The 22,246-nt window shown below is 39.8% G+C and overlaps 1 protein-coding gene and 1 long non-coding RNA gene across 3 annotated transcripts in view; one reads left to right on the top strand and one right to left on the bottom strand.

Moving 5' to 3' along the window:
- LOC148778093 (uncharacterized) overlaps positions 1–22,246 on the bottom strand; it is an 84,003-nt gene that overhangs the window by 10,216 nt on the left and 51,541 nt on the right. The gene's annotated exons all lie outside the window — the stretch shown is intronic.
- PTPN22 (protein tyrosine phosphatase non-receptor type 22) overlaps positions 3,126–22,246 on the top strand; it is a 67,358-nt gene continuing 48,237 nt past the window's right edge. Inside the window, exon 1 of one of the 2 annotated variants that reach the window (XM_088835593.1) lies at positions 3,126–3,439. In XM_088835593.1, coding sequence (XP_088691719.1) covers positions 3,353–3,439 — 87 coding nt within the window. In that variant the 5' untranslated portion in view covers positions 3,126–3,352. The remainder of the gene's footprint in view (positions 3,440–22,246) is intronic. The other variant, XM_055402968.2, reaches the window with a different exon arrangement.

Raw genomic sequence — 22,246 nt, 5'->3', positions numbered from 1 at the left:
AACAGAATCCTGAGCATTGCTGCTTGCTTTTAAAGAAGATCTGCAGTTCTGCAAAGACACTATTTTCAGATCCTCATACGTTGGATCTCAGCAAGTTTTTCTTTCTTATTGACTTTCTTATTTTCTTTCTTATCTCCATCTTATCCCTCCCTAAAAAGAGAATAAAGTTAGAAAGGGATTATTCTGAAATATGGGCTCAAGAAAAGTAGATGTAAATTTTATTTTATGAGCTGTTTGTTACTTTACCAGTAAAGTTCTGGTTTTGATGGAAGTGAAGACATTCTAAGGTCACAGAGTTTATATAACTGTAGGTCTCTCAGCTGTCCAAATATAGAAAATCACTTTCCTTCAGGGTTATTCTTTGCTACTTTGCAAATAAGCAAATTCATTTCAAATATTTTAATTTTTATCAGTAATTAAATCTATATCTTTAGTTCTGAGATGCTTTATGAACTGGTTAAGAGTGTTTTTCATCATGTTCTGGCTCGTTCACTATTTTATATGCAGCCCTTAACATAGTCCAATACTTAGCATTCAGTGGAAACTCAATAAAATTTTTGAACAGATTAATGGAGGTTTTGTAGGATTTTTTTTCTAATTAAAAAAAATGGTATGATAATTTTAAAAGAAGAACTTTAAAAACCATCCTTAATCCCAATACTTAATTGAGTGATTCTTTTTTTCATCTTTTAGTCTTCATTTAACCATGTGCATACTTTCACATGGTTTTAGTCATGGTGCACTTGAAATTTTGTCTTTAAGATTTCCCCAGACTTCCCTAGTGGTATAGTGGATAAGAATCTGCCTGTCAATGCAGGGGACATGGGTTCTATTCCTGGTCTGGGAAGATTCTGCATGCCCCAGAGCAATTAAGCCTGTGTGCTACAACTACTGAGTCCAAGTGCTGCAACTACTGGAGCCTGGGCTCTGTAAGAAGAGAAGCCACTGCCATGAGAAGCCTGTGCACCACAACGAAGACTCAACCCCACTCACTGCTATAAGAGAAGGCCTGCAGGTAGCAATGAAGACCTAGTACAACCAACAAAAAATAAAGTTCCCCATATTTTTGTTTTTAAAAAGCCAAATTGAATTGTATTATCTAGAGCAGCAAGAAATTCTAAATTTAATGCTGCTGCTGCTGCTGCTAAGTCATTTCAGTCATGTCTGACTCTGTGCGACCCCAAAGACGGCAGCCCACCAGGCCCCGCCGTCCCTGGGATTCTCCAGGCAAGAACACTGGAGTGGGTTGCCATTTCCTTCTCCAATGCGTGAAAGTGAAAGTGCTGGAGGGGAATAATTTGAGAACTATTACTCTTGCTATGTAGTCAGAATAGTAAAAAGGAGTCCAAAATGGTCATGGCTAAAAGACAAAGAAAGGAAATAGCCCACAAAAATGGAACAAAAGAAAATCCATGGACTGGACTGAGAACCTCAGGTGAAATAAAGACTCCCTCTTCCTGCATAGGGCAGGCTCAGCAGGGAGGAGACAAAACATATAAAAAGGGGAAGCCAAGAGAGATTGAGGCCTTGAGGCTGTACTATCCTTTGTTTATGGAATAAATAAAACTCTGAGCTGTAACAGAGCTGTAACACTGGTCCGCTGTTTGAAATCTTTGTTGCGATGAGACAGAACTGAGGAAATTACACACTCTCCCGACATTCTGCTCTCAACAAGTGTTGAAAATACGGTTCATTTTATTAGGTGGATCTAAATTGAAATTCTTCATTGACTTCACATTGCCTGTAAGCAAGATACCTCTGTGATCTTTCCTTCCCTGTTATAAGGCTCAATAAAGTAGATGCAGCCCAATAGTGTTCAGAATCATTTCCTAAAGGAAGTTTGAATAATGTTGCAAAACAGAAAGAATTGCTAATAGCAAATAGAGGAAGTTTTAACAGCACATTTCCAAATTTTCTTCACAATTATTTCAGACTCATTTTATTAACATCTTATTTACTGATCTTCTGTGCTCAAATAGAGATGTTATACTGATTTTTGGTTCATTATCACACCAAATGAGACACACTTGGGTAGGCTTGTACCCATTGAGGAGAGGACTCATGTAAGCTGATACATGGGAGCTTTGTCTAGAACAGCTTCCCTATTAGGGCCCAAACCCTACATGAACAGTGTGGCTTCCAGAAACAATGGTTTTTCTCCAGGCTTTGGTTGCAGAGTATAAATATCTTCTCTAGAAATAGTTCTTCAGGCTTTCTGCCCTAAAAGGTGTATTGTCAGCAAAGTGGTTGATTTGACTCTTTTTCTGTTCCTTCATATTTTACTGGGACTTCCCAAGTGGAACTAGTGGTAAAGAACCCACCTGCCACTGCAGGAGGTGCAGGAGACCTGGGTTTGATCCCTGGGTCAGGAAGATCTGCTGGAGGAGGATGTGTCAACCCTCTCCAGTATCTTGCCTGGTTACTCTCTTTCTGCTCCCTCATATTTTACTAGCATTAATACAGGGGATTTTGTGCCAGCTTCCTGGTCAGGTCCTCTTCATGGGGGCCACTATGCTCGTGGATCCCATGTAGACCAGGGCTCTTAGTCTTTATATCCAGAAACCAAATGAAGCTCAGAAAGTGGTGGAAGGTGGGGGTGGGGGTCCTGAAATCAGCTGCACTTCCCTTACTGGAGGTGAGCACTTCCCCAGCCCTGGGAGAGACACAGACTCTCAGAAGCAACTGACTTTGCTTCATCCGAAAGAGAGTTAGGTCTATATGGCAGAAGCAAAAATTCAACAAAAATGCCTTCTCTGATGGACAGACGTTTGCCACTGATAACACTGATAAGAAAGCTATAGAAGGTGTCTTAACTCCAAACAGTATCTCCAAACTGTCTCCTCTTCTGGGCCCATAAGAACTTTTACGGAGTTCTTTTGGGACATGAGGAAATAGAAGGTGTCAAAAGGGTTTCTGTGCTCACGGGGGAAATGGGAGGTGGCAGAAACCATCCAGGAAACCTGTAATTCTGCCTTTTCTCTAGGAAGCAAGAAAAATGATGAAGTTTGCTTAGAGGCAATGGAATGGAGTAGTTTCAGAGATAAGCAGACCACACATACATTGTGTTCTAGCTACCCTCTTGTTTGTTAAAAACTTGAACTGCAACCAGGTTGCTTTCTTGAGAAGGAAGGCGCTAGGGCCCAGGAGTGAGGGTGCTAGCTTTGTTGTGTGACCACAGAGGCTGGTTACATACTAATTTCCTCTAGGGCTTGTGATGAAGTCAGTAAACCACAGCCTTCAACATGCTCTGCTCAGTCTGCTGCAGTGGCTTCTCAGTACTGTCTCGGCCATGACACACATCTGACATGCCCTCCCTTAACCCACTCGTAGACTGTCTCTCTTACCCTGAAGCATGGACCAAAGAGAAATTCTGCAGAAGTTCCTGGATGAGGCACAACACAGGAAAAGTAACAAAGAGGAGTTTGCTAATGAATTTCTGGTAAGTTCTATGTGTGACACTCTCAGACTAGTTACATAGACTGTTTGATGACAGTGGTTCAGCTCTCATAGATCAAGCTGTTCTTTGGATAAAGTGAATTTCAGAACTTTCAGGGGAAGAAGGCAACAACCTAAAAGTTTGACTTCTCTAAGTGGTTTGTGTGTTTTCTAGATATTCTCTCCAAAATACAGTTTTAAATATTTTGCTTGCTAGTTCTTAGGCTTTGACTAGGACTCCTATAGATGACATACATAATTCCAGTTGCATAAATATATTAATTGAACATCTGGAGTTCCCAGGTATCTGAGTAGGGTTTATGCTTCAAACAGCTAATTTTAATTAACGTCAAGAGGAAAGAAACCAAGACTAACTTTTCATGGAGCATTATGCTTTTATGGAATCCTCCTGTGGGTACCATTTGGATAACAAAAACTCTTGAAGAGCACCCTAACTACTTTCTGCCATATTCATTTTTGCTTTTTTTTTAATGATGAAAAAATATGAGAACATGGGCTTTTACAGTAACGGGATTTCCTTAATCTTCTTTTGCTTGGAGGGGTGGAATGGCTAGGATGGAGAGTAGAGAAAGTTGAGGGAGATGGAGTGAAACATAGGCACAAGGTAGCCGAAGGTTTGATTACCTAGAGGGACACTGTTTTTCCTCTAGCAGAACGGTGCTTATTGATGCAGTGGCAACTGGGTCAACCTCATTCATCTTATAACCCAGCACATCAGATGACATAGGATGTTTGAGAGTACTTATCATGTATTTTGGAATACATCCAGCTGGTGTTTCGGCTCTGTAAGAACTTCAAATCTTACCTTTTCAATTGTGAGGATATTGAAAAAATAAGAGAGTTTAAATGTGAAGTCTAAAATTAAATCATGACTGTCATCAACCAAATTATCAACTATTTGGCATGTTCCTTAATCTCACCGAGTCTCTATTTTCTGAGTTCTCAAACGGGGATAATAATTTATGTCCTACCTCTCTGCACAAGATTATTGTGATGGCTAAAGATCAATACTAATACTTAAATGTGACCACTCACTCAGTAAATTTATTGAGCACGTGCTATGTATCAAGTTTAGTTCCAGGCACAGAGGAGATAGCAGTGAACAAAAAGCTTTGCCCTCATGGAGCTAACATTCTGATGTGTTCGTGCTAAGTTTTTTCAGTCATGTCCGACTCTGTGTGACCCTATGTACCATAGCCCACCAGGTTTCTCTGACCATGGGATTCTCCAGGCAAGAATACTGGAGGGGGTTGCTATGCTCTCTCCTCCAAGGGATCTTCCCGACCAGTTAGTAAGATGTGAAAACACTCTGCAGATTCTCAAGTGATTAGATATTATAGTGTGATCTCATATTATGATAGAAACCCCTGTGTCAGCTCAACTTGGATAATACCGTGGTGTCATGAAAAATGACACTCTAGTTGCCACTGGCCAGACAGTCTGAGTCCCTGTAGTAGAATTAGAAGGGAGGGAAGGGAGGTGGAAAGCCTGGCCTATGTGTCTTAAACATGTACCTAGCCCTGGGCTAGAACTCCTGAGCCAAATACCTCCAATACAGAGAGGTAAGAAGCGAGCTGAGGGGGCAGGGGCAGCCTCTGTTTTATTTTGATTGTGTTTTAGAAAGTAATATCGACTGATATTTTACCTCTTCTTAGCTCAGTCATTATAACCTCTCACAAAATTATAGCAGCTACCTCACCTCCTGTTTTCTCTGCTCTAGCCTTGCCCTACCTTCAATCAATTTTCCGTTTGACACTCAAGTGATCTTTTAATACCACCAAGTGATCTGGTTATTTTTTTCCCCCCTGCTTAAAAACCTTTTATAGTTTGTGTTTTTTCCAGCTATTTAAAATTGTGATAATACACATTTAGAAAACTACATAAAATCCAAGTATAATTGCAAAGCAACTACCACTCAGGTCAAAGAACAGAACATTGTCAGCCCCAGAAGACCTCTATGTGTCCCTTCCTCATCAGGTCCCTCGCCCCCACCCTCACCCCCACACCCACCCTACTCCGCCCTGCCCAAGGAATAATCACTCTCCTGACTTTTATATTAATCACTTCCTTGCTTTTCTAGCTCCTAATTTTAAGAACCTTGTTTTTGGATGGTGATTAAGTGGAACCTCACTGTTCACTGACTCATGTCCTCCAGTGGAAAAACAGAGTCTTTCCCTCAGCCCCACCTAAATGTTCAGCTGAGATACCAGAGAGAGTAGCTTGTGGGGAGGTGGGGGGTGGTGAATGGGGCCAGGATGCTAGCTTGGACAAGGTAAATACTGCTCTCCAATAGGAAGGCTTTCCACCTGGTCATGTCCCTATTCCATCTTCAGCTCTGAATATATTCTCCCAGGATTTGACGTTTCTGAAATTTGAGGGCTGATTCTGTGACACATGGCCACTGCCGGCCTAAATAGGAGTGTCTCTGCGGGAACTGACTTCCCTGGTGGCTCAGACAGTAAAGCGTCTGCCTGCAATGCAGGAGACACAGGTTCAATCCCTGGGTCGGGAAGATCCCCTGGAGAAGGAAATAGCAACCCACTCCAGTACTCTTGCCTGGAAAATCCCATGGACAGAGGAGTCTGGTAGGCTACAGTCCATGGGGTCGTGAAGAGTCGGACATGACTGAGAGACTTCATTTCACTTCACTTCTGCGGGAATTATCGAAAGCTGTCTCTACTTCCAGGTAGATACTCTGTACACCCTGCCCCCACTGGGTTCATGGCTTAGATATCAGTCCCCACTTCCCCCTTGGTCAAGTATCTTTGTGCAGCGCACAAAGCCCTGCTATGACAGCTAGAGCCGGTACTGTGCTGCTTTGGTCTTTTTCTCATGCCAAGGTCTTCTCCCCAAGCTCAATAATCCTCCTATTCTGGGTCTTCACTGATGCACTCAAGCTTTCTCTAGTTGCAGCAAGCGGGGGCTACTCTAGCCGCAGTGCTCTGGCTTCTCATCGCAGCGGCTTCTCTTGTTGTGGAGCACGGACTCTAGGGCACATGGGCTCTAGTCGTTGCAGCATGTGGGCTCAGTAATTGTGGCTCGTGGACTCTAGAGCATGTGAGCTTCAGTAGTTGTAGCACATGGGCTTAGTTGCCCCATGGCATGTGGAATCTTCCCAGACCAGGGATTAAACCTGTGATCCCTGCATTGGCATTCTTAACCGCTGGACCACCAGGAAAGTCTCTCAATAATACTTCTGTGGTTGAAACTATCACTGACCACTCCTATAAGGTTCTCATGCCTTCATTCAAATATTTATTGAGTGCATACTATGTGCAAAGCATTGTGCTGGATACTGGTTCTGTGATACTCCATGTTTTAGTGGAGCTTATCTTTTTAAGACAGAGATGTCTTAGAGAGGCAGACATTAAACAACTAATTACTCTATTAAATATTTAATTATAATTGTGATAGTCTTGGTGGGATGTCAAGGAAACAGCACATCCATTATCTTATTTATTACTCATTAAAGAAAAAAAAAACAACCTATGAGGTAGTTCTGATCTCTGACTTACCAATAAGGAGAATGTGGCTCTAAGAGGTTCAATAATTGGCTTAAGTTCACTCAGCTGCTCAGCATAGATATGAAATTTAACCTGGATCTGTCATATCAGAGTCTGTGAAATTAATGCTTATGCAATAATATCTTGCTTCAGCCAATAACCCTGAGTCCTTCACAGAACCTACCCTAAAGGTAAGTCCCTAGTTAGCATAGTTTCTATATGGCAGAAATAGCAGTATGTAATCATACTATTGAAAATTTCTTAAAGATATTTAAAAAAAATAAAACCTTTATTGTTATTTTTATAAAACAATGCTATTACAAGTTAAAAGAAAATAAACTCACCATAGTACCCACATTCCAACAAATAAAATTTTAGGGGGTATAAAAATTCTAGTTTTTGTCCATTCGTAGGATGCTTTTCATATCATTGTAATTATAAGCATAGCTATTACTTTATATTCTCATATTTTCACTTATTGCAACAAAATTATCATATTGATTAAAATCTATATTAATGACGTTTGATATAGGATAATATGATGAAAATATAATAAAGTAATAGCTAATACTTTTATACCTCTTACAGAGACTGTTCTAAACACTTTTATATGTCAACTCATTTAATCTATTGAGGAAGGCACTGTTATTATTTTCATTTTATGGATGAGGAAACTGAGACCCAGAGAGGTTAACTGACTTGCTCAGGGTCACATAGCTAGTAAGTGGTGGAATTTACTTTCGAATTAAGGCAGTCTTGCTGTCCTTGTAACAACTTTGGAGTAACATAAATCTGAGTTTAAATTTGCATTCTGCCTATTATTAGTTATGTGACCTTGAACAAAGAACCTAAGTGGTAACTAGACTTCCCTGGTGGTCAAGTGATTAAGAATCTGCCTTTCAATGCAGCGGACAGAGGTTCCATCCCTGGTTGGGGAACTAAGATCCCACATACTTCATGGCAACTAAGCCCGTATGTATGATGAGACACTAAGTCGTATCTGATTCTGTGACCCCATGGACTGTAGCCCACCAGGCTTCTCTGTCCATGGGATTTTCCAGGGAAGAATATTGGAATGGGTTGCCATTTCCTCCTTCATAAGCCCACATGCCTTAACGGAAAGATTTTCCATGCTGCAACTAAGAACAGAGAAGGCCTCCCCACCAAAAAAAAAAAAAAGAAGAAAGAAAGAAAAGAAGTGGTAACAAAAATAATATTCACTTTGCAAAATTTCTGTGAATAGAATAAATATATAAAATGCCTGACATGAGGTAGGCACCCAAATAATTTATTTTTCTGTTGTTGGAAATTGAGGTTATTTCTCATTTTTCATGATTATTGATAACACTGCAATAGATGTCCATGTGGTTTTCCCCTTCGTTTGGATTATATCCTGGAGCTGCTGCTGCTGCTGCTGCTGCTAAGTCACTTCAGTCGTGTCCGACTCTGTGTGACCCCATAGACGGAAGCCCACCAGGCTCCCCCATCCCTGGGATTCTCCAGGCAAGAACACTGGAGTGGGTTGCCATTTCCTTCTCCAATGTGTGAAAGTGAAAAGTGAAAGTGAAGTCGCTCAGTCATGTCCGACCCTTAGCGACCCCACGGACTGCAGCCTACCAGGCTCCTCCATCCATGGGATTCTCCAGGCAAGAATACTGGAGTGGCTTGCCATTGCCTTCTCCAATATCCTGGAGCTAGATGCCCAAAAGTATTATTACTGGACCAAAGAGTATTAGCATTTAATTGGTTAAGTTTTGCCAAATGTATTTCCAAGAGAGTTTTTTTTTTTAACTTGCAGTATCTGAATTTATCATATTCTCTACCACCAGCACTTCCCGGGTAGCTCAGTAGGTAAAGAATCAGCCAGCAATGCAGGAAACTGCTTGCAATGCAGGAGCCCGGGGTTCCATCCCTGGGTCAGGAAGATTCCCTAGAGAAGGAAATGGCAACCCATTGCAGGATTCTTGCCTGGGAATTCCCATGGACACAGAAGCCTGGTTGGCTACAGTCCATGAGGTTGGGAAGAGTCAGACACGACTTAGCGACTCATGAACTAGTCTCAGTTAATATCTAAAAAAGATAGTAATAGATAAATTTTTTTGACTGCTTATCATATGCTAGGCTATCAAAGTGGTTTACCATATATGATGTTAATCACTACAACAACCCCAAGAGGAAATAATTATCTTCATCTTATCCTTCAAATAGCAAAACCAGGATTTGGAACTCTGATATGTTTGATTCCAAGGCCTCTTAGCCTCTATACTTAAGCTACATCAAGTAAAATCATGTTTTACTTTTTAATTTAATTAGTGTAAAATAGTACTTTGTTATGTTACTTTTGTTTATTTGATTTCCGAGCCTGAAAACTTTCGTCACTATTTTCAATCTGCATTTCCTCATATAATCTTACTGTTCGTGTATTTTCCATAATAGCTAACCCACTGAATCATGTTCCAGACTCTCTGCTTGAGTGCTTCATGAACAGAGCCTTATTTAATTCCCAAAGAGCCATTTGTCATGAACGCTAATAAAGTCCCACGTGGACCCACTGCCGAGTTCTCCAGCTTTTTACAGGATGCTCAGTTTCTTGTCCTTGTTATGTTTTCTCTGCCACAGGACTTTGTACACATGCTGTTACCTCTGCTTTGAATATTCTTTCACTCTTCTCTTTACCTACTTAACACTTCATAATTCTTCAGATATCAATTTATTGGTCACTTTCTCACAGAAGCCTTCCTTGACCTCCCTAAATAAATCAAATAAGCCCTCAGCACCATCTGTCATTTTTTAAAAGTTCCTCCCCAGTCCCCAGCTTTAGTAAAGCGTTCATAGCATTTATCACAGTTCCAATTATACATGAGTCTGTGTTGTTATTTGATTAATGTCTGCTTTCCCATCAGACTGAAGCTCCACAAAGGCAAGGCTCAGATTTACTTCTGCTTATCTTGATATCCTCAACAACTAGAATAGTATTTGCTACATGGTAGACACTGAGGGTCAGAGAAATCAAACAACTTACCTAACGTCATGGAGATCATAAGTTGTAGAACTCAGATTTGAAATAAAACTGTTTAACTTTTGAATTTGTGCTCTTGGTCTCCTCCACATCTCCCCACTCCTGTTTATCCATCCATCTTCCCAGGTTGAGCTAGTGGTAAAGAACCTGCCTGCCAAAGCAGGACATGCAAGAGATGCAGGTTCGATCCCTGGGTCGGGAAGATCCCCTGGAGGAGGGCATGGCAACCCACTCCAGTATTCTTGCCTGGAGAATCCCATGGACAGAGGAGCCTGGCGGGTTACAATTCATAGGGTCGCAAAGAGGCGGACATGACTGAAGTGACTTAGCACGGCACAACACTCCACTTCTTAAAGAGAACTGTAGAATATAACATATACACAGGAAAGTGCTTTAAACACACACATACAATTTTACAATTAGTAATAAAGCAGGTATCTATACAAGTACCACTCAGATCAAGAAATAGAACATTGCCCACACCCCAGAAATCCTTTAGGGGTCCTTCCAGATCATAACTCCCCTCAACTTCCACCTGACTAGAGGTAAACACTATCACAATATTATTTTTCCTTTGTTTTGCATAGCTTCAAGGCCTACATATCACTAAGCAATAGAGATTAATTTTACGTGTTTTTGAATTCTAAGTAAATAAAATATCATATATACATTTTTAATATTTTCCTTTTTCACTCTACATTGTATTTCTAAAATTCATTTAGTTGCATGTAGCTGGGTCTTAATTTTTTGTAATCATTTTTATGAATTCTTTTTAAAAGCATTTTTTTACACCACACTGGCAGGCAGAGCTTCCTTGACCAGGGATCAAACCCATGCCCCCTGCTGTAGAAGCACGGTCTTAACCACTAGACCACTGAAGTCCCATTTTTATGAATTCTGCCAAGGTTTAATATATGCAATTACTGTTGTGATCACAGAGTGCACTGAGAGAGACCAAGTAGTCACTTAGGGTAGTATTAAATATTTTGAGTCACCATAGTTCAGTGTCTCAACTTTAGCTTTGTTGGTCTAAAAAATCAATTTTTTCAGTACACTGAGAGTTGATCAAAATCAGGCAAATACATATGAAATTCACCAAAAATAAGAATGCCAATTTACTAATTTTGGGTTGAGAAAAATTATTGTCAAAATAGAAGTTTGCATTGACTGGCCACCATATTCTCTGAATTTGGAGAGAAACTTACATGAGAAGCCAATAATAGTAAGAAAGCTGCTTGATGAGCATGGTGATTTTAGTGACCTCAACTGTGACCTCAAAGAGACTTAATCTCTTTGTGTGAACCCTCAGGATGCTGTTCACCACTGTTTTCTGAACACTAGTGACTTTATTTTCCTTCTTCTAAACGTAATGAGGATCATCCTCTTCCTTTAATGTATTTTTTTAATCCGATCAATGATAATTTACAAGGGAATAGGTATTCACTTTGGTCAACTACTACAACCAACTGTGGTTTTATTACATGTGCTTTTCAGCCATTGTGTTAAATATGGGTTAAGGCTTGGTTATATGTTTCATGCTGGTCAATTTGATGCGTTCCTTTATGGTTAAAACTCCTTAGATGCTTTTTTCTTTTCTACATTGGAGGTAGTTGAGGCATCCTGATTTAAAAAGCACGTGTTAAGAAAAAAGTATGATCATGTGGAAAAAGTGAGTTTAGAGAATGACAAGTGTGCTAAATATGCATATATGAATTTGTTGGATGTCTGTACGTATTTGTTCAAAGAATGGATGTGAATACAGAAACAGGAACACATTTTCATATAGGTAGGGTGATGCGATAACAGTGTATTTTCTTCCTTCTAAAACTGTTTTGGAGAGAAGACACTGCAAAGGGAAATTCAAATAACATAAAATACAACTAATAACACTTTACCTACCAAATGCATCTATACTTAAAACATCATAATCTTTATGTTGGTCAGCATTTAGAATTATGCAGTCTTCTACATGACTGGTATACTGATCTCAAACATTGCTGTTATAACTTTCTGGAGGCAAAATTTGTATACTGGTTCTGATGTATATTTTGTAATAAGGATAAAAAGCCTTCAAAACAGGCAAATTCGTTGAACACTCCAAAGAATTCATGTGAAGGAAATAATGAAAGATATTTATACTGATTCTGGCCACCTATTGTAATATTGTTGGATTGTTTAGGAAGATTGAAAGCAACTTAAATATCCAAGAGTATAAAGGAATGGGTTAAGTAACTTATGTTGCATCTCATACAATAGAAGAGTCTGCAGGTGGATTCTTTAATATTTAAGCCACCAGGGAGGCCCACAAATAATGTAGAAGAATGCAAACTGTTAAGTAAAGAGAGCAAGTTACAAAACACTATGTGCAGTATGAGCCCATCGTCATTACACACATGTGAATAAAAGACTGGAATGTAATATTTCAAAATATTAAGAATAATTAACTCTGAGGGTTATAGATAAGGTGATTTTTAATCATATTTTTATGGGTTCTGAATATTCTAAAATTTCTGCAGTACATATGTTTTACTTTTTACTTTAAAAATCTATATTAAAATTTTTCCTTTAGTATTGTTGGGTTCCATTTAAACAATAAAAAGCAAAAAAAAAAAAAAAGAATTTTATGCTTCCTGGATATGAGGTGCTTTTGTAGAAAAGGTAAATATGGAATTTATTAATACAAAGACATTTATTAAATATGAAGCATTCAATGAACTCTAACAGAAAGAAGATATCCAGTCCTGAAGGTCAAGTGCCAGTGTCAGTTTATAATGCACTAGAAGTCAGGTCGGTGTTGTAGCAACTTGTGAAGACTTTAATCACAGACAGACCAGAGAAGACCTGGATACATCTTAGCTCTATAGAGAAGATATAGATACATCCTAGTTCTGTATTTATTTATAACAATACTAGCCAAGCAGTCGTGAACACAGTACCTCCTGCATAGCAAGTGCGCAAACATCTGTTGAGTTGAAATGACTCATTTATATGACTCGGCCTATCACTTGAACAAACATCAGCTTTTCCTGACTTTTGTACCCATTGTGCTCAGTCCCTCAGTTGTGTCCGACTGTCTCCAACACTATGGACTGTAGCCCGCCAGGCTGCTCTCTCCATGGAATTTTCCAGGCAAGAATCATGGAGTGAGTTGCCATTTCCTACTCCATTGTACCCATTAAGGTGCAGTTTTTTTTAGTGCTTCCACTAGAATAAATATATCATATTATCCGTAAAGCTAGTTTCTCCCAGTTCCATCTTCAGCCTCCAGTCCCACGTAGAACCATCTAGTCCCACGTTTAAAGTTATTCACTGGACATTTAAAATATATTTAAATGCATTTCTTTTTGCCATATCCTTACATTTTATTGATATAAAGTTGAAACTCTTTGTTTACTCACCCCAGTTTAGCTACTGCTTACCCACTTGCTCACTTACCTAATGGGTGGCAACACGATCCCCGTAAGTTTGCCTGTCTAGTTGAAGATGATTGCATGCACACTCAGGGCCAGTTCAGTCTTATTCCCCGTGCCTACTAGTGGTAGCCTTGTTTGCTGGACGTAGAGGCCTGAGCTCCTAATTCCATTCCTTTGCATTCATGCTGTCTCTATCCTGTTGGAGGCTTGGAATAGATAATACTCGCTTGCCATTGAAAGGCGCTGAAGAACTACTTTAAGAAGCTCTGGAGACACTTCAACTTTGAGTCCCCTCTTCTGCCTAGCTCAGGAGGGCCAAGGCTGATTTTTCCCCACACCCAGCTGTAACTTATGCTCTGTTTTCTATACAACAGTGTAGTCCTCCAAGGCAGAGAGTGTGAACACCAAATGCAGTCTTGTGCTTTCTTCTTTCTTCCTGTTCTCTTTTGAGAGTGATGTTGATTCATTTACTAGCAATTGCTTTTCTAGTCAATGAAAAAGAGCATGCATGCAATAGATTCAGTTCTGATTTCCATAATTTCATAGCCAGGACCTCAGTTCTGTTTTCCTGCCTTGAAATGGGGGGACTTCCCTGGTGGTTCAGTGTTTAAGACTCCATGCTCCCAATGCAGAGGGCCTAGGTTCGATCCCTGGTCAGGGAACTAGATCCCACATGCCACAACTGAGAGTTCAAATGCCCCAACTAAAGATCCCGCATAGTGCAACGAAGATGGAAAATCCCGCATGCTGCAACTAAGACCCAGCACAGCCAAATAAATAAATAAAGATTAAAAAATTATTCAGAAAAAAAAGAAAAGAAAGGAAAGGGGTATAGTCCACAAACCAAATCATCATACTTTTAGCTTATCAAGCATATGCACAACATTCCAAACGATCAGGACTCAGGAAGCCCCTTTTCTTTATTCTATCAGCAGCTTTTCTTCATTCCCTGATTTCTCTCATTGGTGCTGCCTTTAGGGAACTCATATCCACTTTGCGGTTGGTAGAGAAATACTTTTTCCCTTCAACCTCTCTTTTCTCCCCCAACCCAACCCACCTTCATGGCCCTGCTTTCTCCATTATACTCTTTTCCTTCCACCTTTCAGATTTTCTCTTATTCTTGTGAGGTTTATTAGTTCTCTGTCCTGAGTCGGCTCTGCTTTATTTCCTGGTGGGGTGCTGGTGCCTGGGGGGTCTAGCAGAGAGAGAAGGGGAGTGAGAAGAAGACCTTCACAGCAGTCTGACCTTTAGGTAAGACATCTGAAAAAAAAATCTTTCGCACTTTCCAAATTAACAGTACTAGAGGTATTTCCTATGTGATGTTTTGCTAAAAGAATGTCTTCATTTGTCATCCAGCCAGATAACTCTGGGAGAAGGAACAGAGTAGGAAATAAAAATCCATTCTCTTAGAGGAAAACATAGGCAGAACACTCGATGACATAAATCAAAGCAAGATCCTCTATGACCCACCTCCTAAAGTAACGGAAATAAAAACAGAAGTAAACAAGTGGGACCTGATTAAACTTAAAAGCTTTTGCACAGCAAAGGAAACTCACAGCAAGGTGAAAAGACAACCCTCAGAATGGGAGAAAATAATAGCAAATGAAACAACTTGGATTAATTTCCAAAATATACAAGCAGCTCATACAACTCAATGTCAGAAAAACAACCCAATCAAAAAGTGGGAAAAAGACCTAAACAGACAGTTCTCCAAAGGAGACATATAGATGGCTAATAAACACATGAAAAGGTGCTCAACATCACTCATTATTAGAGAAATGCAAATCAAAACTACTATGAGATACCACCTCACATCGGTCAGAATGGCCATCATCAAAAAGTCTACAAACAATAAATGCTGGAGAAAAGGGAATGCTCTTGCACTGTTGGTGGGAATGTAAATTGATACAGCCACTATGGAAGACAGTATGGAGATTCCTTAAAAAACTAGGAATAAAACCACCATATGACACAGCAATCCCACTCCTACGCATATACCCTGAGGAAACCAAAATTGAAAGAGACACATGTATCTCATTGTTCACTGCAGCACTATTTACAATAGCTAGAACATGGAAGCAACCTAGATGTCCATCGACAGATAAATGGATAAAGCAGTTGTGACATATACACAATAGAATATTCAGTTCAGTTCAGTTCAGTCGCTCAGTCGTGTCCGACTCTCCACGACCCCACGAATCACAGCACGCCAGGCCTCCCTGTCCATCACCAACTCCCGGAGTTCACTCAAACTCATGTCCACAGAGTCAGTGATGCCATCCAGCCATCTCATTCTCCGTCGTCCCCTTCTCCTCCCGCCCCCAACTTTTCCCAGCATCAGAGTCTTTTCCAGTGAGTCAACTCGTCGCATGAGGTGGCCAAAGTATTGCAGTTTCAGCTTTAGCATCAGTCCCTCCAATGAACATCCAGGATTGATCTCCTTTAGAATGGACTGGTTGGATCTCCTTGCAGTATAAGGGACTCTCAAGAGTCTTCTCCAACACCACAGTTCAAAAGCATCGATTCTTCTGCCATCACTCAGCCATAAAAAGGAATGCCTTTGAGTCAGTTCTGATGAGGTGGATGAACCTAGAACCTATTATACAGAGTGAAGTGAGTCAGAAAGAGAAAGATAAATATCATATTCTAATGCATTTATCATAAATATCATATCATATATGTAATTTAGAAAAATGATACTGAAGAATTTACTTACAGGGCAGTAATGGAGAAACAGACAGAGAGAATAGACCTATGGACATGGGGAGAGGGGAGGAGAGGGTGAGATGAATGGAAAGAGTGACATGGAAACTTACATTACCATATGTAAAATAGATAGCCAATAGGAATTTGTTGTATGGCTCAGGAAACTCAAACAGGGGCTTTGTCTCAATCTAGAGGGGTGGGGTGGGGAGGAAGACGGGAGGGAGGTTCAAAAGGGAGGGGATATACGTATACCTATGGCTGTTTCATGCTGAGGTTTGACAGAAAACAGCAAAATTCTATAAAGCAATTATCCTTCAATAAAAAATTAATTTAAAAAAATCCATTCTCTCCCATTGTTGAAGATAGCAATCAAGACAGCTAAACAATAATACATTACACACACATAAAACTTTTATTTGTGAAATTTTGCCAAATTAATTCAGGCATACCTTTCAAAAAGAACTTTGGCTATGGCATTCTCCCTGGAAAGCATTCCACAAGTAAGCAAAGCAAGACCAACAAAAACAGTAAAAAAATATAACGGTATAAACTGTTCTAGAGAGTTTTAGAATGAATGAGCTTCTCTGGGATTTGACATCTTTTCAGCAGCCTTGGAATCAATGGCTAGTTGAAAATTATCATAATAAAGGTGCACAAGATCAGAGAGAGCTGAAAATTAGTATATAACTTGGATATTGGCATAAGTTGGAAATATTTTATAGTCTTTCATGTATTTATGTTACATGCTTAAATTCTGAAACTAGCCCACTTTCATCCATCTTGATGTAAAAATATGCTGTATAAAGATCATTTCAGCATCCCTCTTCCTAAATTCAATTCTGAAAACTCACAAGAATTCAAACCATGGTAAGAAACTAGGATTTAACAAGTGGCTATATATCTGCTTTTATATAGGTTGCCTGTGTCTGATTTAACTCTAGAAACAGAAAAAAATGGTCATTAGAAAAATACATGCTGGCATCTGTGGTCTAGCAGATAAGCAGACAGTGGCTCTCTGTTCCATTTGTCATTGTTATTTGGGAAAAGCATACTCTTCTATACTCTGAGGTGTTATAATGACTAATGATCTGTTTATTTGGAATCAGTTTAATTAGATTCAAGATATTTGATAATTTGTTGTATAATAAAGTCCCAGCTAACAAATCTCTCATGACCCCAACTTTTTTCCTTTCCTTGCAGACTCAGCTATCAAGTTACCCTGAGCTAATTTTGAAATCTAATGATGAATTTGGATGATTTGTTGGAACAAATTTTTATTTTCACCTACCTCTCTTATCTCTGTCTCTCTGTCATCATTCCCTTTTTTAGATTCTCCCTTTCTCACCCATTTTTTTAAATGACTTAGTTATTAGTGTCCTTAGGTAAACTCTTACATATAGATACTCATCATAATTATGTGAAAACTCTATATGAAATATAAACAATTAAGTAAAACAGTGATTTCCTTCTTTTAAAGTTTTTTTTCTTATTGCCAGTCACACGAGAAATTTTCTTTTTCTATTTCCTTATTGTTATCTATTAGTTTAACCTGTGGAAAAAAATAGTCCATAATCATGGGTGAGAAAAGCAGAAGCAGTACTGGGTGTATAAATTTTTATGAGAAAGGAAAGGAAACCCATAGTTTTAAAGAAGTGATGTTACATATAATTGTCAGTAACATCAGTTTGTACAATCTTGAAAGAACTTAGAAATCAATCTTTGGGAGACTCATTAACTATAGGACAGTAGGGAATATGGGAAAATTAACTTGGGATCCAACTGAGGAGAATCAGAAAAACCCGGCTAAGGAGTTTTTCTTTTCTTCTAGTAGTAAGAGAGATTAGCTGAAGTAGTTTTTAGCATGAGAGAGATAAGGAAAGCAATACTTTAGTAAGATTAAGTTAGGATAATTATACCTAATAGATTTGAATGGGGAAAGAGAAAGGTGTGAAGATGAGTTCAGAAGCAACAGTAACAGTTTAAGCTTTAAAGCCTGAATTAAGTTATCTCTAGTGGAAACAGTGTCAGACTTTATTTTTGGGGGCTCCAAAATCACTGCAGATGCTGATTGCAGCCATGAAATTAAAAGACGCTTACTCCTTGGAAGGAAAGTTATGACCAACCTTGATAGTATATTAAAAAGCAGAGACATTACTCTGCCAACAAAAGTCTGTCTAGTCAAGGCTATGGTTTTTCCCGTGGTCATGTATGGATGTGAGAGTTCGACTGTGAAGAAAACTGATCGCCGAAGAATTGATGCTTTTGAACTGTGGTGTTGGAGAAGACTCTTGAGAGTCCCTTGGACTGCAAGGAGATCCAACCAGTCCATTCTAGGGGAGATCAATCCTGGGTGATCATTGGAAGGACTGATGCTAAAGCTGAATCTCCAATACTTTGGCCACCTCATGAGACGAGTTGACTCACTGGAAAAGACTCTGATGCTGGGAGGGATTGGGGGCAGGAGGAGAAGGGGATGACAGAGAATGAGATGGCTGGATGGCATCACCGACTCTGTGGACATGAGTTTGAGTGAACTCCGGGAGTTGGTGATGGACAGGGAGGCCTGCCGTGCTGTGATTCATGGGGTCGCGGAGAGTTGGACATGACTGAGCGACTGAACTGAACTGAACTGAGGAACATAGGAAGAAAGGCTGATACAAGATATTGCATGGAAAGAATCATTTACATTTTCAACTGAATTAGAGGTGGGAACTGGGAAGTGGGGAACCGAAAGTAACTCTCTGTTTCTAGAGTACGGTTGCCTGGGATAAAGATGGTGCTGTTGGCAATTACAGTAAGGACAGTGAGGATTTTAGTTTGGGATGTGCTCAGTTTGAGACATCTAAGTGGCAATGTCTAGAACATGGTTGGAAATTCAGGACTGGAAATTAGTAATCAAATCTCAATGAAAAAATTTAAAAGTTATCCAATAGGGGTTGGAATTATAATTCAATGTGAATCACTTAGATACATTTTTAAAAACATTGGTATGTCTTCTAAGATGATGTTTCTAAGCAAATGTACTTAGTGAGAAGAGCAGAGAGTTGAGGACTTAACTTTGGAGTGTTGGACAATTAACAATTAGAAGACAGAAGCAGGCATACAGGCATTAAGACAGAATGTGAAGAGGGAGAGAGAAGTCAGAAAAGAAAGAGGAGAACCAAAGTGATATAGACTAATAAGGGCAAAGGGAGGAGGAAATTTCAAGAAGGAAGTTAAGTTAAAGAGAATGAAGACTGAGAAGATGCTGAGGGATCTGACCTGTAGGAAGTAAATAATAATCTTCACGTGACCAAGTCATCATTAAATAGTGGGTAAATAATGAAAATTATTTTCTGCAGTTCAACTCAATAAATATTTATTAGCTACCACAGATGTTTTTCCCTTGTCTTTCTCAAACTGAGTAACAGTCAATAAAGGTTTCAGATCTACTAAATGAAGTTTGTTTGAGTCATAATGAGTTAAGATCTGGGATGAAGTTGATTCATCAGAAGGAGCTAAAGAGGAACTATCATCTCTTCTGACCCAAAATTTCACTCTGTACTATAATATTGGCAAGTGAGAATAATTTTATTTATTTATTGTTTTAGTAACAATACCTTTTCTTTATTAAACAGGTACTCTGTACGAGTGCCGCACATATGATAACTCATTTAATTCACTCACAGCTCTAAGACAAATATCCTCCCATTTTACTTAAAAAGCAACTGAGACAAGATTAAATAACTTGCCCAACTTCATTCAGCCAGTACTGCGCCCATCTCAAAAATATACACTGGAATCAATCACAAGGCTGGTTAACAATACAGATGCCCACACATTTCCCATGACTGCCTTTAGTCATGGAATACAGGTCACAATACAGGTTAAGCGCTGACTCCAGTTCTAGGCTACCTCAGTTTAGATTTCTGAACACTGTGTTTGGTAGTTTTGTGATCTTGGGGCACTTATTTCTCTGCACCTCAGTTTCCTCATCTTTAAAACGGAGAATAAGGAGATACTTTTAAGGACACACTTCACTGCCTTTTTCAACCATATTATGCTATCCTCTGACTGACTCAGATCATAGTCTACAAATGAAATATGATACTATTTAAAGATTCATGTTTGGTTGAGGAGTGGGCTTGAAGTTTAGGTTATATAAAAGAATGACTGCTTTGGGGACTGAAATCTTGGAAATTTTGCTAAGTAGAGAGATGGTATTCATCTTAAGCTCCATTTCTACTTAAAATAGTCCTGTAAAAGTCCATCACCAACTCCCGGAGTACACTCAAACTCATGTCCACAGAGTCGGTGATGCCATCCAGCCATCTCATTCTCCGTCGTCCCCTTCTCCTCCCGCCCCCAACCTTTCCCAGCATCAGAGTCTTTTCCAGTGAGTCAACTCGTCGCATGAGGTGGCCAAAGTATTGCAGTTTCAGCTTTAGCATCAGTCCCTCCAATGAACATCCAGGATTGATCTCCTTCAGAATGGACTGGTTGGATCTCCTTGCAGTATAAGGGACTCTCAAGAGTCTTCTCCAACACCACAGTTCAAAAGCATCGATTCTTTGGCGATCAGCTTTCTTCACAGTCCAATTCTCACATCCATACATGACCACGGGAAAAACCATTGCCTTGACTAGACGGACCTTGGTTGGCAAAGTAATGTCTCTGCTTTTTAATATACTATCAAGGTTGGTCATAACTTTTCTTCCAAGGAGCAAGCGTCTTTTAATTTCATGGCTGCAATCAGCATCTGCAGTGATTCTGGAGCCCAAAAAAATAAAGTCTGACACTGTTTCCACTGTTTTTCCATCTATTTCCCATGAAGTGATGGGACCAGATGCCATGATCTTTGTTTTCTGAATGTTGAGCTTCAAGCCAACCTTTTCACTCTCCTCTTTCACTTTCATCAAGAGGCTTTTGAGTTCCTCTTCACTTTCTGCCATTAGGGTAGTGTCATCTGCATATCTGAGGTTATTGATATTTCTCCCAGCAATCTTGATTCCAGCTTGTGCTTCTTCCAGCCCAGCATTCCTCATGATGTACTCTGCATATAAGTTAAATAAGCAAGGTGACAATATACAACCTTGACGTACACCTTTTCCTATTTGGAACCAGTCTGTTGTTCCATGTCCAGTTCTAACTGTTGCTTCCTGACCTGCATACAGGTTTCTCAAGAGGCAGGTCAGGTGGTCTGGGATTCCCATCTCTTTCAGAATGTTCCACAGTTTATTGTGATCGACACAGTCAAAGGCTTTGGCATAGTCAATGAAGCAGAAATAGATGTTTTTCTGAAACTCTCTTGCTTTCTCCATGATCCAGCGGATGTTGGCAATTTGATCTCTGGTGCCTCTGCCTTTTCTAAAACCTGCTTGAACATCTGGGAGTTCACGGTTTACATACTGCTGAAGCCTGGCTTGGAGAATTTTGAGCATGACTTTACTAGCGTGTGAGATGAGTGCAATTGTGCGGTAGCTTGAGCATTCTTTGGCATTGCCTTTCTTTGGGATTGGAATGAAGACTGACCTCTTCCAGTCCTGTGGCCACTGCTGAGTTTTCCAAATCTGCTGGCATATTGAGTGCAGCACTTTCACAGTATCATCTTTCAAGACTTGAAATAGCTCAACTGGAATTCCATCACCTCCACTAGCTTTGTTAGTAGTGATGCTTTCTAAGGCCCACTTGATTTCACATTCCAAGATGTCTGGCTCTAGGTCAGTGATCACGTTATCGTGACTATCTTGGTCGTGAGATGGCTGGATGGCATCACCGACTCTGTGGACATGAGTTTGAGTGTACTCCGGGAGTTGGTGATGGACAGGGAGGCCTGGCGTGCTGTGATTCATGGGGTCGCGGAGAGTCGGACACGACTGAGCGACTGAACTGAACTGAATAGCTGTAAAGAAAGTCAGTCAAACGTTTACTATCTGACTCTGGATGGAACACAAAATCTGTGTTCAGAAGATATTATTTTTAAAAAAATACTCATTAGTTTCACCTCTAAGTTTTTTCTATTTGTAGCTCAGTTGCCTTAAGTGTGATCCTTTCACTTCTCCAAATGTCACTGAACCTTGTTGTCCTTATGCTCTGGGCTCCCTTGTGAATGGAACCAGCCCTAGAGGATACTATGTGTGAGTGTGTGTTAGTTGTTCAGTTGTGTCTGT

The sequence above is a fragment of the Moschus berezovskii genome, chromosome 4 (genome assembly GCF_049115385.1).
Source record: "Moschus berezovskii isolate FMDL1 chromosome 4, NW_MosBer_1.0, whole genome shotgun sequence".
Classification (NCBI taxonomy): Eukaryota; Metazoa; Chordata; class Mammalia; order Artiodactyla; family Moschidae; genus Moschus; species Moschus berezovskii.
This window is presented reverse-complemented; position numbering and strand designations above follow the sequence as displayed.